This window comes from Agrilus planipennis, unplaced genomic scaffold, assembly GCF_000699045.2.
Source record: "Agrilus planipennis isolate EAB-ADULT unplaced genomic scaffold, Apla_2.0 scaffold26, whole genome shotgun sequence".
NCBI lineage: Eukaryota > Metazoa > Arthropoda > Insecta > Coleoptera > Buprestidae > Agrilus > Agrilus planipennis.
In genome coordinates, this window is record NW_020439469.1 from 229,989 (window position 1) to 247,772 (window position 17,784).

The 17,784-nt window shown below is 38.7% G+C and overlaps 1 protein-coding gene across 2 annotated transcripts; it reads right to left on the bottom strand.

Moving 5' to 3' along the window:
- Window positions 1–11,544: 11,544 nt before the first annotated feature.
- LOC108740355 lies at window positions 11,545–14,137 on the bottom strand. 2 transcript variants are annotated; one of them, XM_018474656.2, is made up of 3 exons: window positions 13,801–14,137; window positions 12,577–13,718; window positions 11,545–12,018 (listed from the first exon to the last, which is right to left on the bottom strand). In XM_018474656.2, the coding sequence occupies exons 1-3, from the start codon at window positions 13,811–13,813 to the stop codon at window positions 11,632–11,634; spliced, it is 1,542 nt and encodes a 513-aa protein (XP_018330158.1). In that variant the 5' UTR covers window positions 13,814–14,137; the 3' UTR covers window positions 11,545–11,631. The 2 variants fall into 2 exon arrangements, with proteins under 2 accessions (XP_018330158.1, XP_018330150.1); XM_018474648.1 differs by having other exon boundaries at window positions 12,577–13,733.
- Window positions 14,138–17,784: the final 3,647 nt, after the last annotated feature.

Consider the following 17,784-nt stretch of genomic DNA (forward strand, 5'->3'; position numbering starts at 1 on the left):
AAACAATAAAAACGGAGTATAAGTATGTTTGACATATTTTTGGGAACAACGTGATATATTTATGCTCATATTTAATAATGCATTAATTTCTATAAAAATCCTAACTTTACGATATCACAAAATAATTAAAAAATTCATTAAAAAATACAAATTTCGGCTAGCTTTGCTTTACTATCACAGTTAGTTATTCTATCCTGCAGATATTCTATGTTATTATTTTTATTACTTAACTTTCTTCTGAACTTCTTTTAATGTAGATTCAACTTCAAATCTTATTCATGCCCTTGCTTTCTTTCCACCTACATTTTATTCTTTCCTTTACTACAGTACTACAAATTTATACTCACCTATCACTGCATGCAGCTCTTATTAACAACAGCGATTTTTCTCTCAATTGCTTTATCAATAAAATTACGTGCTGTTCATTTCTAGGTTTTTGTTATAACCTCTTCTTTCCATTGTCAGTATATTTCAATAAAAAATTTTCTAACTTTTAAGATATACTGTCGTAACAGTAATGTAAACTATCTAATCAAACTAGATACACACAAGTTGTGGGAAAAAGAGCTAGACGAGACAAATGAAAAACAAAAGTTTTTAAAACATTAACCAGATAGTTAGGGTGGAAGGTGCTCTTATCTTACCAATAACGATTGGAATAGGTGAATGAAGGTGGTTGTGTATCAGACATATGATATGAGGAGAGTAAAAGTCTGAAAAATTGTCTATGGAACATTACTTATTTGCCAATATAATTAAAAAAAAAAGAAAAACTTGAACAAAGGTGGAACTGGAATTAAACCGGTGTCCTTTTGAATTTTAGGCTATTAATATTTAATCAAGAGGCTTCAGTTTTTCCTGCTGATATTTAAATCGTTTGCTCCACCTTTCTGGCCTTTCAGTGTATTTTTCTTTCCTTTTCACATATTGATCATTATCATCATTATAAGGTCGTCAGTCCTAAGACTGGTTAGACACGTACCTCCACTCTTTCCTATCCTGAGCTAATCTTCTCATTTCCCTAAAACTAGTACAACCCACATCCTTAACTATTTGCGAACAGTAATCTAACCTAGGTCTACCTCTACCCCTCCTAACTTCCGTTTCTGCCTCTAATATGTCTCTGACTTAACCTTCATGTCTGAGAAAGTGTCCTACCAACCTATCTCGCCTACTTCTTATTGATTTCCATAGAGTCCTCTGTTCTCCTATTCTTTCCAATACCTCTTCATTTCTAACCTTTTCTACCCACGATATTCTCATCATCCGTCTATAACACCACATTTCGAACGCTTCTAACCTTTTCTTTTCCGCCGCTCCCACTGTCCATGTTTCGCACCCGTACAACGCCGTGCTCCAAACATACACCTTTAACAACCTTTTTCGAATTTNTAATAAAAGAAACAAAATGATTCAATTATGACGCCATACAGATGACCAACCCTAACACAATAAACAAACGTAAAGTTTAATCTGGGTTCAACAAAACGATTTACTACCGATTGGATGTAAAGAAATTGAAAAAAAAATAAAATAAGACTTATTTATTTATTTACTAGCCTATGACTAATACATAAAAAACAATAATATTAATAATTTATCATCAATTACTGTTTACAGCGATATTTTAAGGTTTACCACGCTATCCAATTATACTTGCTCCCTTCTTATTTCTATCAATTTCCTATAGAACTTATGTGCATACAGTTGGATGTAGTCGACTGTTCACTGTTAGCTGTGGAGTGTGGAGGATCTACGATTTAAAATGGGGGGGGGGTACTGCAATAAGAAATTGCAATGTTGCATATCATCTCATATATATGTATTCTTTATATATACAAGGGGCATTCAAATATAAACGAGCCTTTCACTTAGAAAGCCTGTTGGAGATAAGTGGAGCGTTGAAAAGTATAGGGAAGATACCCCAATTCCTTTTGATTGTGTCAATATAATCTTAATTTTTTTTTATAAAGCGACCCCAGGTCGATGGTGATAACAGGCATATTTTTTATTGTGTATCAGAAATACGGCTATCGTGCAGATGTTAGAACTTTTTCCGTTTTATTACGTTATTTGCCTTCTAATTAAAAGTTATACGTGAAATGTTTACAGATTTGCAAAGAATATAAAACATTTACACATCATTATTTCTTGGTGGTTTCAGCGCCTTTTGATTATAAAAAGTTTAATAAAAACTTACTGCAATATTCACAAATCGAGGTGAACACAATATTCTATGAACTGAGATTTTCGTATTTCTTTCCATCGAAAAACATTTTAATAATAGAATATTCCCAATGTACAATGTAAAAATTGCGAAAACAAAAAGGAATAAATTTTGTTAGAAATTGGATTCAATTATGTTTTAAAATTAAAAACAAAAATGAAAATCTAACAGTAACAACTTCTTTGGTCAAATTTTTATAACATTAATAGTTCCAGTTCCAGTGCTTTTCACAAAACATCCTGTAGGTAATTAAATTTATAACTTTTATCAAATGAGTGTTTAGGGTTTTCGTAGCTTGAAAATAGCTAAACGAAACCATCGGGTAAGCCATATATCAAAGAAATATGAAACTCGAGACAGGAAACGCGGAATATGAAATACGAAACTGAAACTTTTTTAATCTGTGATACACAAACCAAAGAATCAAAATAAAATTATTTTGGATGACACTGTGGTTGCTGTTGTCACTACACTATTAGGTACTAACAAAAAATAAAAAATGACGTTATTGGGTGCACCCAATTCATCTTGTAGCGACCACGAGCGTGATTGTGTGCGATCGGGCATACGTATGTGTGAGCGGCTTATCGATTCGCCGACTAGCCGCGGACGCTTTTCTTCATGTGCGCCGTATCTGCAAACGTGTGTGTCGTACCTGCGTTCCGGGAAAGCAATTAAACCGTTCAAAGAAAACGAGAGTTCTCTGGAAGGCTCGAGAAAGTTCCCGAAAGGAAGCAAGGGAGTATTTAAAGGAAGAGACGATCGCCGAGTGGAATAGAAATAAATTGACCGTTGCAGAAGTGAATCTAGAAATAAATTGACAGCACAGTGAATAGTGATTTAGTAACAGTACTGTAAATAAATAGAGTAATTTATCGCCTAAATTAGTTATAATTTAATAGTGTTTTTAAGTTCAATAATAATTAGTGTAAATAAATAGCTTTTGTCGTTGTGAGTCTTAGAAGTTTAATTTGTTAAACCCACGAACATTACAATATGTAATATTAAGCGAACTAAATGATTCTCCAAACATTTAAATCATTTTATAGAATGTCTTTACAGTCATTTACTATAGATTATTTTCCGTTGTTGAGCCTCGCGTATTTAAAAAGAATACGAACAAGTTTGCGTTTCTATTAGAATATTTCTCTAACTTATAATTATAGAGAACTTCATGCACTAGAATTCTTGCTCTTTTTTCAGTTTATGTAGTTTAATACGATAGCCAAAATAAGTAATATGTATTAAATAATTCGCAACATCAAACAAAAATATAGAACAGAATCTATTTCAAGAAAGAAGTTTCAACAGGATTTATTTCTCTTGTAATGTCACATGCAACGGATTTCGTTGACGTGCGGATTTGCGGATTAATGTAATGTGTTGGTATTCTATAAAACGTGTGTCATGTTTGCTGTTTTACGTTTCATGTTTCATATTTCTTTGACAGGCTACACATCATAATAGATTGTGGGTTCGTTTATTTCTTGTATCACACACCCTCACAATTTCCACATTTGTAAACTGATCTCAATAAAGTTGTACTTAAAAATGTCTTACTCAGGGATCGCAATTTCTATGTAGATTTTTTTTACATTTCTTTAAGTGGTAGGTACTTTTTCTTGGACTGAAGAAGGGGATAAAAAAAACCTTTTTTGCACGTACCCTATTTTGTGTGGCGTATTATAATGAAGTTCTTTTAACAATGGATATGGACTACTGAAGCTGGAGACTGTGCCTACGAATATGACGCATATATTATGTGTTAAACTACCTACCTACACTAATTACTGTAGGATTCAAAAATGTACAACCTTCTCTGGTATAACAAGATCATTTTCTGATAATTAAACAAACTGTGTTATTGACCCCCATCGTAAGATATTTGTAAACCCTCTTTTACCCTCATATGTAAGAAAAGAGCCTAATTAAAAAATAGCTTATCATACAGAGGCGTAACAAGGAATCGCGAAAATATTAAATAGGTACCTAAAGGTTGCAGGAATAGTTTTTCTTTTCACGATTTTGGCGTTTAAATGAACTTCATTATTGTATCATGTATTTAATGTTATCTTAAGGTATAGAAAAAAGCTTTTTTATTATTACAAATAGCGAATAATAGTAAAAGTTTTTTTTAAAGGAATATTGTCTTCTCTTTATAACTACAATACTGTCTAATACCAAAGAATTAGAAGACAGAATATCACTGAAAGATGAAATACTTAATAGATGTTGTTTACAGTGTAAAACTGGTACGTTGGAAGCACTAAGTACGTTCCAATAAAAAAATTATAAACTTCTTGCAATTTCAGATATTTTGAGGACAAGTTCACACGTTAAACAATTAATAAGCACATTAGATAGGCAAGTAATCGAAGATGAACTGGAATTTGAACTGAAAGGTCAACTAATGGTAAAAATGGAATGAATACTAATTTTAAACTGTTAGATCTTATATTACTTATTCTTATTAATNTGAACTGAGATGTAATATTATTAATACTATATTATGTAAGCGAGAAATTTCGCCCGAATATTAAACCAAAGGAGTAAGTAATGTACGCATGTACCCCACACAATATTTTCTGTTATGAATATTACAAATTGTAACACGCGTCTCGTTCAAATCGAAATTTTGCCGCTTTTACCCCAGCGCGACTACCCTTTCCTGGTGACTCGGTGACTAGAAGCGACACACTCGAGCTCGAACCATCAGCAACATTTTCTACCGTTTTCTTACCAGCTACCGCAACCGACGAACACAACAACCGGCAGTTATCACTGCCTGTATAAGTGGTTTAATATTCACCAATATCTACAAGTTTTCAACAATTGCCCAGCCGTTTTAGCTAAGTTTAACCAATTTACAATGTTACTAACCAACAGTTCTTTGGGACGGAGTACGCAAAGTCCTTCCTTAACCCCCCACCAATCAAACTAACAATAAAAACCAAACATTTTTTAATTTTGTACCATATACACTACGTCCCACAGGAGTAGGTTAGCTTCTTTCGCTAGCCATTTTGGCTACCCCCAAGAGCCCCGAACTCTTGGAGGGACTCTCCATTGCGGAAGTTATGTCCTTGGCGAACGAGCTGTAGTCCAATCTCGCTGTAATCAACGAATTTTTACGGCAACACTCCGAACTCATTTTCCCCAATATGGGAGGACGTCGTGCCTTCTTCTCCTACCCGGGCTGAATTATCTGATTCAGACCCTCCCCCCACTGCCGCTGGCGGCTTCACAGAAGCCGGGAGGCAGCGTAACAAGCGCCGAAGACGTGTTACCTTTCTGTCTTCGGCATCCTCAACGTCCTCTGATTCTGAGGCAGAGACCGGCGCAACTAGCCAAAACTCCAAAGCCCTTCCCCCCATCGAAATCCGCTAAGAGTCCCTTTGGCCGAAAATTCTTCGCGCTATTGACAACCACGGCATCGCTACACGTCGGGACATAAACACCAAAGGCTCTGTAAGTCTACCCAAACTCCGTTGACGATTTAACCAACTGAAACAAGACGACGATCTCCTTGTTGTCCTTCGAAGACATCTTCACATACGATGTCAAAGCCGAACTTGTTCACAAAAGCTTTGACATCCGAATGTCCAATGGTGGAAAAATTTGGCCCTTAGTGTCCGTTCGTCTGGATAGATCATCCCCGAAATCCAAGTCTATCTTCGAACTTGCCAGGGTCTGCGGACTCAGCGTAAAAGTTGAGCCAAAAAGGGCCACAGAAGACATCCCCTAATGCCGCCGTTGTTTGTTCCACACTGCCAACCATTGTCACGCCGCCTGGGCCTGTTCCTTCTGTGGCTGCAACGATATCACTGCCGAATGTAAGGCAAAGGACAAGAAAGATGCCACTCCTTCCTACGCAAATTGCAAAGGAAGTCACCGCGCCACATACCGCGGCTGCCCCAAGGTTCCAAAGAGGATCGATCGTACCCCCCCAAAAATCTGTACAAAAGCCCGTGCAACCAGCGCCCCGTCCAACAGTCATCCCCGGAAGGACGCTCCCCCAAAAATCTTACACCATTCAAACAATGGTAGGAAGTCTGGTCACCGTCATACAAACGCCCACCAATGTGTAATACAGCCCACCCAGACAATCTTTACATAGTTACCTGGAATGCTGGAATGCGTAAAGCATTAGAGGTAAATTGACTGAACTCAAGCACTTCCTCGAGGCTAAGTCAATCGGTGTTGCTTGCATCACCAAAGCTCATCTGTTCGAAAAAATCAAACTTTTCGTCCCAAACTTCTCATCCTAAAGAAGGGACCGTGAAAACCGCCGGTGGTGTCGCCATTCTTGTTAGGAATTAGGAAGCATAGACCTATCTATTTAGCCACAAAATCGTTAGAAACAGTCAACATGGAGGTTTCGCTAACTTCCGGCCCTCCCTACTCCCCCCTCTTGGACAGAGACCTTTCTGAACTGCTCCTTCTACTCCCCCCCTGGTTTCCCACTATCGCCGCGATTTCAACGCTAAACACGTCTCTTGGGGCTGTCGACAAACCAATAGTAAAGGCATCTTCTTTCTTGCCAAAATTCTTGACTTCAACCTCACAGTTGGAGCACCCCCTGACCCCACGTTCCTCCCTGCCCCCCCGCAATCAATTCTCTGACATCCTTGACATTTTATTCATAAAAAATGTTACACTTTCCCCCGATCCTATCGTCACTGATGCACTAAATTCGGCCCACCTTCCAGCACTACTTGAAGTCAGTCGCCCAATCATCAACCCCCCAAACCCAACTACGTCACTAGATTGGCTACACCTCCGTTACACCCTCGAAATATCTTCATTCAAGTGCACCCCGATTCGCACAATAGCGGAACTTAACGAAACTGTGAATCTCCTTTCAAACGAGATTACCAGCGCAATCGAGCTGTCCACTAACTCCCACCCAACGCCCACTAAAGACAGTACCTTCCCCGCAGACATTCTTAATCTCCTTAAGACGAAAAACAAGGCCCGACGTCTGTGCAGAAGTAAACGCCCTTCAACGAGAACTAAAAACTCGTCTCACCGGGTTTCGCAGCGCATCCTTCAATTACTATATCGCTCAGGCAGAAACACACAGCAAAGTAGTTGAATCAATCCTTCTCGATCGGTTGTTAGACCACGTGGAGCAAAACAATCTTCTCCCCGATCATCAACACGGCTTCCGCAGGCATCACGTCACCGGACACCAACTTCTCCGCGTATCCGAATACATTTCTGACAACCTTAACAAGCGACGTCACACCTCCATGCTTCTTCTTGACATTCATCAAGCGTTCGACCGAGTCTGGCACGAAGGCCTTATCTCAAAACTCATCGCCCTTAACATTCCACATTTGCTAGTAGGGATTATCAGATCCTTTCTCACAGATAGACACCTATTCCATTCAAACTGTTTTGTGCGGACATGCACTCCGACACTTACATTTTGACAGCTCTCTACGCAGACGACATCGCCCTCTTAAACTCCGCCCAAACCATTCTCCAATGCACAGGGAGAATTAATAAGTTTCTGCCCCTGTTCCTAAACTGGTACCGAAAATGGAAACTCTCCATTAACGAGACCAAATCGGAAGCAATTTTCTTCTCACGTAGGCTCCGAAACCCTCCCTTCATCATCGTCAACAACCGCCCCATCAAATGGAGCAGCTCCGTCACCCACCTAGGCGTCGTTTTCAACAGATGCCTGAAGTGGTGGCAACACATTAAAGCAACCCATAAGGCTCTGGGTGCATTCATCACACTTAAACCTTTCTTTCGTAAAAACACCATCTCCCAGCAGACCAAAATCCGTGCGTTCAACGAAATTATTAGGAGCATTTACTCCTAAGCCATTCTCGTCTGGGGCTGCGTTTTTCCCCACCGTCTCAAACCTTTGCAAGACACCTACATGCGGATTCTTCGCTCCGCATTAAACTACCCTTGGTTCATCAGAAACACTCAAATTCTGAATGATGCCGGTTTACCTTCTCTCCCTGAGGCTGCAATCTCATTCGCGGCAAATCTTCGGGCCTCAGTGTCAGTCCACGCAAACCCCACCATCTCGACACTCTCTAACTTCGTAACGAAACCAAACGACCGCTTCCGAAGGCCCTGTTACCTTCTACAATGAGCCGCTCTTTTTCGGTCACTTCTATTTCCTAGCGCGTGTCCACCCAGCACTTCAGAGATAGATCACCTACTTCGGTTTTCCTCCCCAACGCTCCCTTCTCCCCCCACTCTTAACCCTCTTCCAATCTCAACCCTATCCCCAATCCTCAGCTTTCCACTTTCCTCCCGGGGATGAGCAACCCACAGGGTTTATCTCCTCGCTCGACGAGGGCTTTTAGTCGGTAAGAATCCGACACTACCTCCCTTTAGGGGGTATCTCTTGAAGATTTCCCCTCCTCGATAGACAAACAAAAACAAAAAAAAAAACGAAAGCGGGACCAACATCAGTCTCAAGCTTCCTCTAAGAATTTTTCCCAGTAGGAACATTAGATGGCCCTTAGATTTGAACAGGGTGTCAGGAGTTTTCTTTGTATAGAACCCTACCTCCAAGTGCTATTAAGAATATGGTGTGACGGTAACCAGTGTTAGTGTCGGACAATAGCGTTAAGTTTAAGTTTAGAGCCACACGCGGGCTCACACTTTCACGTTGTGATTAAGAATATTTGCATCGTGGTTGAACTTTCATGACATTTTGTTCTTCTTCAAGTGCCATCTTCGTTCCTAAGGTTTGTAATCATCAAGACTACGCGTATTATCGTGACAGGTGGTTATTGGTGGTGTGAAACCATTCGCGTAGGTTTTTCACTCAGGAATGTCTTCGCCTTCCTACTGATTTGCAGAAGTTATTGTCCCAATAGGATTCTATTATTGAAGCAGATGGTCTTCTAAAGCGAATGGTAGAAAATTAGGGAGTTACTGAGAGCAGGCATCAACTGATCATACCGCGAAATTTGATGGAAAAAATCTTGCAGTACTTTCATGACGGCTTTTCAGAAAGGCTTTTTGGGATTAACAAGACCCTTGGAAGGGTATGTGGACAAAATTACTGGGTCAACTACAAAAAGGGCGTTAAAGACTATTGTAGGAAATGCACGATTTGCGCAGCCAATAACGAACCACAAAAGAGACAGTGTCTCCATTAGCAATATATTATCCGCAGCCCATTTGAGAGAATTGTCATAGATATAGCAGAACCGTTTCTGGAAAATGATGATGAAAATAAGTACATTGTAATGGCAATGGATTACTCTACAAAATGGGTGGAATTATGCGCCCTTCTCATTTAAAGGGTCACTACAGCAGCGGAAGAGTTCGCCAAACAGCTAATATAAATGATAAATCGAAAAACTAGAAACCTGTGGATAACTACGTCAATAATGTACTCATCTTAAACTACAGAACTTTAATGCAACATCTAGAAAGGAGCCCACCCCCTCCCATGTTTGAGAAGCAATATAAAGAATACGTAAATTACATACTGAATAAGATTTTTAGTGTTAAGCAAATGCATGAGTTAGGCTTAGTGCAACGAAGTAGTGATAATCGTAAGAGGCTGTGGAATATAATTAGGTGTAATTTTTTTATAAAAAGTGATCATAATTTTAGTAGTTTAATTATTGAAGGTGAAAAGTACTTAAATGACAGCAGGGAAATTGTTAACTGCATGTACAACTGTTATTCTACGATTGATAATTTGCAAATTGATAATAATATTGTCCTGTCTATCTTTCTTTAAATCGCAGCAATTATACGCGAAATGAAAATCAAAAAATGGTGATATAGATGGAATAAGTACTAAGATGTTGAAGGTTTTGTCTAATTTTGTGGTGGCATAGCCTCATATTTTGACATTCTGAACCACGAAACCCTCTTTTCTCTATTTTCGAATACTCTGTACAGTAAATTAAATTTAGATAGCACAGACGATCTTGTAGGAAAACGGGTAACAAGTTTTGTTTAAAAAAATTTTCGGTTAAACTTATAGTTTGGCTGTAATGAGTTTACTGCGTACTTTTTAGGCCACCCTGTACAATGATTTTTAATTTTTTGAATAATGAATCCGTAATTGTTTATACTGATAAAACTGCAATAATTTCTATGGCTAATGTATCACTAGAAGCCCAAGAAAAAATTAATAAATTGCTTGTAATTGTACGCAAAAGTAAATTGATGTTGAACATAGATAAAACTGTCTCTACAGGGTGTTTCTGAAGTTGAATATCGTTAAAACAGTATACAGGGTGTTTCTGAAATAACTGGTAAGCTTTGGAGAGTGCCAAATAGATGCAATAAGAAATCAAATGACGAGTATAGTCAAAAAATTGTAAGAAAACCACAAGTTACAATCCGAGGACGCTCTTTGGCACATGTGCACCAAATTGAAATAAGGACTTAGAAGCTACATCGGCCGAGAAGATAAATAATACCACTTGTCGATCGACTAAAGTAAACATCAACCAAACTTAGTAGGTACAGAAGATAAATGAATATCATTTTGATAGGTAAATGCAGTTTTATTAAGGCAAATTTTCACGCCACCTTTGAGGTACTGCTAAGTTCTTATAACAGAAAACACACACATCCATCCACTACGAAATTGTTCGAAATTTAAACCTCGTGTTAGAAGATTGCCTTCGAGACGTCTACCAAAACTTATTTCTGAGTCGTGTAAAAACGTCCGGCATGTACATATTTCATTTGCATCGACCATCACATGATCATGCAGATCATTAGCGTTGTGCACTGGACTTTGATACACAGACTGTTTCATACAATCCCATACAAACAAGTCGTGCGGATTTAAATCCAAGATACAGTGCCCTTACGTTCAATGAACTGCTGGTCTAGTAACTCACGTACTACTCGTGCACTGTCAAATAGGAGGAGCTAATATTGTGTGTTATTTCGCGTGTACTACTTTAGAGGTTGTCTTCTATAAAAATTAAGGATTTCACCTTCTCAGCGATGATATGGTTCGGACGTTAACGCCCACAGCCCGCAAAAGTAGAGTGTACCTTGCGATTACTAGGTACTTCGTTTTCATAGAATGGAAAGAAAATAAATAATATATTCAACAACGTCCACTTATTTTTGCTGCAAGGAAGAAGCACTTAAATTTGTTAACAACTTTAGCTTTTGACCAACAGTAAAACTAAGTTTCATAAAAGATTCAGTGACTACGACTATTGTCTATTTTTCAATCTTCTTTTTAATCACGCTAAATATGCATTAATGTATCATTGTTAACTAATTCTTGTAGCTTGTTTATTTAGCTAAAAATAATATTTTTGAAAATTAATGTAAGTTTATTTATTATTATTTTATTTTTTGCTAAGTGACGACACAAATTAGCACACTTCACACTTAAATTATTATCATAATAACATATCTTACATTCTGTCTAAATTAAATTATATTCTAATCTTTAAAATCCTAACCAAATAAGTGAGTTCACCATTGTTCGTAAATTCGGAAAGTATGTTTGAAGGTAATTTTACAGAGTGGTTAAAAATGTCGTCATTGCCTGTATATTCTTGACACAAGTCGAGTCTTGTGAGCTTTTTATGTGGTTTTCTTTCATTAATCAGTGTTATCTCATACGAATATACTTTAGTTTCACTTTTAGGACCTACTAATTGTACAGCCCAATTCTGGTGTCCATTCTCTTGTTCATAGGATACCCTAAAAATTTCGCCGTAGGTCATTAAGCAGTAGGTCTGACAGAAATGTCGTTCAACCCAAAAAGGGGCTGTTGACTTTTCCTGATTTGTCATATATGTAGCATCCGTATGAACATTCTGTAAGATAAAGTAGCAGACATTTTATTGTAAGAATCACAATAAAAAAAATAAATAACGTAATGAGCGCGACAAAATGGTAAAGTTTTTGTCATGACAAATATAAAAAAAATTAATTAAGGAAACCTAAAAACGGTTTACTTATCCAGTATTCACATTGTTTCTCATAGCTTTTTAAGGACCATAGTTGGCAATGCATATTATTTATACATGCTGCAGAGGCAGATCTACTGTTTACTTCACTATGACATTTACTTAATTTTTTATGAAATCATGATAGTTTGTTTCAAATACAATAGTATTAGTTACATGCTTACATTTTAAAGTCTTATAATATTCATAGAACATATATACATTCTAAATATTTTCTTGGCATAGAATGAAGTGAATACTTCTTACGCGAAATAGCTCACGCCCCGATGCTGTTACGGCGGACAAAACTCTTTACTTACACCTTTCACTTATGGAAAATAGTCCAGAGTGTCACTCATAGTTTAACCAATATGTGGTACTTTGCTGCATAAAAAGTACTCACTTCAAAATATTATTGTATTCTACCTTTAAATGGCACGATAAGTTTGTAAGTAAACCAATCCAATCACAATAAGTATTCCCAAATGGGCAAATGTATGATCTAAATCTACAATCTCCTTCATGTTTATTAATATCCTTTTCTAGAAAACTTTGTTCACATCCACGATGGTAATAGGAGCATGGGAAATAAATGCCATTGCTGAAACTTTCTAAAGAATAGTTTCTTGTATTTCCCAAATCTGAGTGACAGATGGGACAATCCATTAGTTTTGGTTTACATTGTTTACATATACTATGGCCAGAAAGGCACTGATATATTGGTGCTCTCATGTAATTATTACATACAGGACATTCAAAGTTTCGTAAAAGTTCTTCACTTGTTTTGCTTTCACATACATTGGATAGTATTTTAAATGTGCATTTGCAAAAACTGTCAGTTGAAAACCTTTTTAAAAGACCTATGTCTATTTTAAGTCCATCATTGTAATCTTTATTGTAATTGCTAATATGTACTACCTCAAATTTATTCGTCTCATGACTAATTAATGCATTCTCAGAAGTACTCAGTTGAACAATAAATTGGTAGTCATTAGCTTTTGATTTAAAGTCATCAACAAAGAAGACAGTAACTGAAAGTATTTGATTAACTATGTCATTACTTATTAGTGATATAAAGATTCTATCAGATAGCATCATTAATTTTATCTCTTTCACATCATTTTCTACATCAACATTTAACAAAACAGAATTGATTTCTGCTTTTATAATATTTTGAGGATGTTCTTGAATGAAATGATGTACAAGATCATTATTATACCCCAACCATTCACAATGATCAATTGAATTTATTGGGCAAGAAAAACTGCGATAAGTACATTGCTTCTTGTGTACTGCCATTTCTTTGTAGTGGTTTCGAACTTTGCAACCATTTTCAGAGTTCATGCACCGAATGCTCAGATTTTCTAGTGTTTTCTCTAAAGCAATGTTAGGAATAAATCCCTTTGAATCATTTTTCCAGCAGTTTCCACAGATATTTCCTTTTTTTCCCAACATAATTGGTGGCCATAAAAACTCACAACAATTTACACAATAAAGCTCACCCTGCGAAGTTACTTTGTCACTTAATTGAATTGCAGTCATTGTCTCTAGAAGTTCTTTTTCAGTATCTGCAGTAATTATGACTAAGAAAGTTAGGTATATGGCATGTTTTCTGATTATGTAATTTAAACAATTGAAGCAGCAGCTTACCTTCGCTAGACATTTTTCCTTCTGGTATATTACAGTTGAAAACACAAACCTGATTTGGTCATTCTTTTACACAGTATTTAAATATGCCAATTCAATGGGTTTGTATTAGCTTATGTTATAATGAACAATAAAACCATGATATACATCAAGATAATACACATAAGTACTCATAACAAGCTCATGCTCATAAGGTCATAACGTAACCTTGCGTGACCTGATGTTTACATATGATACTTATGTTTATGTGATGTATTGTTTTGGACCTATGTTTTGGGCATAGATTTCGGAGGATTATGCTCATATCTATGGTTATGTTTCATTGCATTTTCATTACAACTTTTAACCATAGACAAAACTTTCAACTTCTATGAAGTTAATCGTGTCGCGATTAGTCAGTCAAGTCATTAAAGAAGAGCATCCCGTTAATAAATCGGTAAAGTCTAGATACTCTGGCATTTCACAGTATTCTCACTAACTAAGGGGCCATCCATAAATTAGGTCACACGAATTTCATGATTTTTTGACCTCACCCTCGTCCTTGTCACAGCTGGTCACATTTGTGAAAACCCCTTCCTAGTGTGACGCTACATATTTTGCAATTTTTACATCTATAAATTATTGGATTAAAACAGCAGTTCCGAAATTAGTTTTGTTTCTATTTAAATTATTTATAACTGACACAGAAGCCACTTCGTTCTCATTTGGGTTGTTAATGTCGGGAACATTCATTGGGTCAACATCTGTGTCATCCAACCATACAGCATCATCGTCACCATTCAAACAGATAGTTTATCTGGTACGTCTAGCAGCAATTCTCTGAGGACGAATCCTCGCGATAGGCAAAACTTCTTGTTGACTCTTGACTTTTGAAAATTTTGAAATGTGACGTCACGAAATTTAGGAGGGAGGGGTCCTATCCCCTTGTCACACAATGTCACACTTCGTCGACCCTCCCTCACCCCCTTAACGTGTGATGTAATTTATGGATGACCTCTAATTTACTGCAGAACATCTGCAGAATAAACTTTGTAGTTTTCGTGTAAAGACCATTTATTACTATTTTTTTTACATTGAAGAGAATCTAATGTTTAGGACCCGACGGCGCCAACTGCTTTTGTGTATTACAACAATAATATTTGTCAATCCATCTAAGATTTTTTACCACCTATTCAGGTTCACGGAGTTGCAGTGAAACTACCACCTTTCTGAAAAACAGAGTCTAAAGTATAACTGAAAGCTCAATTTCTACTAGCAAAACATAACTGCGGACATGGCAAAATTCAACCATGTAGTTGGTGCCATTAACACAGAAATTTTATCTCAAGTAACAGATATTTTAATTTCTCCACCTATTGCTAATCGGTACCTACATTATAATTAAAAAGAGACTGATAAACATTTATTCTGATTCATATGAACAATACCTTCGTACAGTACTATCGGGTGTTTATACAACAAAAAACAGGAACACCTATTAAACGAGATGAATCGGTTGGGAGGTACAGCAGTACCAGAAGAACCACTAAGAAATGTAACGTCTTTCTACTCACGTACAATCAATATTAACTACAAGTTCAGACATGATTGAAAAATTGACTAAAATGGCAGACAATGTAAATAATAATAATTTTTCCAATACATTACTACAGCTAGTTAAGGAAGTGGCAGAACTTAAAACGGCATACCGCAGAGATTTTGAACTCTTCACAAAAACTACTCAGGACACGTTTAAAAACCTCGAAGCAGCGTGTTGTTAACAATGAACTTTCGTCATCGTCAGTTGAATAATAAAGTTAAAAAGTGTTGTGCGCCCTGCAAATATTTTAAAACTAAACACTAATTCACATTTTAATGGGCTGGAAAACAAATCCGCGTCCGACAAGGGGACTAAAGGCGCGGACAAACACAGTCGCTTTCAAGCTCTTAAAATTCCCAATCGTCGAGTAAACATTTATGATCCTGGAAACAAATTAAATTTTTCATTGATTTAGAAACCAAAAGTAAAACAATTTAAATTTTACCAAATTTTTAGTACCAAATGTTTCAATAATAATAATATTATTGACACATTTGGTACTTAGTAACGTGCGCGCGAACCAGATACCTACCTTCATCTTCGGGGATTTCAACTTTCCTGACACTACCTGGGAACATGGCCTACCACAGAGTCCACGCGAAGTAGATAAAGCTTTTATCGAAGCGCTGTTGGACTCGAACCTGGAGCAACTGATCCGTGAACCCACACGGCACAGGGACGTCCAGACTCCGTCCATCCTCGACCTCGTGCTTACCAACGAGCCCCAGCTTCTCTGGTCTCCCCAGCTCCACCCTGCCATCGGAGGCAGCGATAACCAGGTCATCACAACTCACCAGGCCTCTCCATGCACTAGAGGACCGGATCCCCTTCTAAGTGGACTATTCCACCATCTCAGCCAGGATACCGGATCGACTTCCACCTCCAATGGAAGATCTGATCCAGATCTACGATGACTTCACTGAGTCTCTGACCTCTCTTCTCCGTGAAGCTGCATCTCCATCTCGGAGGGTGTGCAGGAAACGGCCCCTGAAACCTTGGGTCACAAACGACATTCTGTCAAATATCACGAAGAAGAAACGTCTCTGGGAGGTGTATAAACGGACCAAAACCCCAGCTGCTTACCAGAACTACCGGGCACATTCCAACAGTCTTTCGAACATCATCAGGCTTGCCAGGAAGCAGTATGAGACCGGGATTGCAGCGAAGGGTGGCAAACTCCTCTATGCATACTTGAGTCGAGCATCCACCTCTCATAGTCCAGTCCCTAACGCCATGAAGAAGGGTGATCTGGAGATCACTAATCCCTCAGACATCGCTGAGCTCTTCGCCGACACCTTCGCCGAGGTTTATACAACCGAACCTCCCGGCCCGCTACCTTCCCTTGACTACCCTCCTCAGGATGACCATCTTTCCGACATCGATCTCTCCGTCAGAGACGTCGAGGAAGTCCTTCGCTCCTTGGACAGCTCTGCCTGCAGTGGCCCAAACGGCATTCCATCTGTCGTTCTTAAGAACTGTGTGGAAACCCTCGCACTTTTTCTTCAGGCAGTCTCTGGACAAAGGTACCATCCCGGAAAACTGGAGGAGGGCCACGGTCACTCCGATCTTCAAGAAAGGTAGCAGGCACTTGGCGAGCAATTACAGGCCTATTAGCCTCACCAGCGCCACCTGTAAAGTCCTGGAGCGCCTGCTTGCAAAGGAAATCCTAGAGTTTGCCTTGCAGAAGGGAATCATTCCCCCCCCAACAACACGGTTTTGTACCTGGGCGCTCGATCAGCTCCAACATGCTTCTTTGTCTGGACGATTGGGCCAAAGCGTGGACTCTGGGATTCCTGTGGACATTGTCTACCTCGATTTCTCGAAGGTTTTTGACAAGGTTCCACAACGACGGCTGCTCCAGAAGCTACACCATCTGGGAATCAGGGGCAAACTTCTTGCCTGGATCCGAGGCCTACATGCGTGACAGGACCTTCCAAACAAGGATTGGCGACCGTCTCTCCACCTCTAGGTTGGCTCCGAGTGGGGTTCCCCAGGGCTCTGTTCTTGGTCCCCTGCTTTTTAATCTTTACTCATCCGACTTGCACGTGCGAACAACATCCCAGCACCAGGCATACGCGGATGATAATAAGATTTATGGGAACCCACTGACCCACGGTGACTCCATCCAGCAGGACCTTCACAACCTGGCTCTGTAGTCCCACGATTGGATGATCCCGCTCAACCCGAGGAAGTGCACTGTCCTACACCTAGGGAAGAAGAAAAACCCACACAGGGTATACCATCTTGGAAACCTGGCGCTGGCTCCTGTTACCTCTCAGGTAGATCTAGGCATCATCGTGTCTGATGATCTTAAATGGGACCTACAACCCACCGCCGTAGTAAAGAAAACCAACTCCTTCCTCTATCGTGTCCGCAAAGCCGTTGTGGAGGTGGACATCCCGCTCCTA

Excerpts from the sequence above, each read along its gene's own strand:
- LOC108740355 (XM_018474648.1), bottom strand. Across the intron at positions 12,019-12,576 it reads ACTTATCGTGCCATTTAAAG|AATGTTCATACGGATGCTAC; the intron begins GTAGAATACAAT and ends TTTATCTTACAG.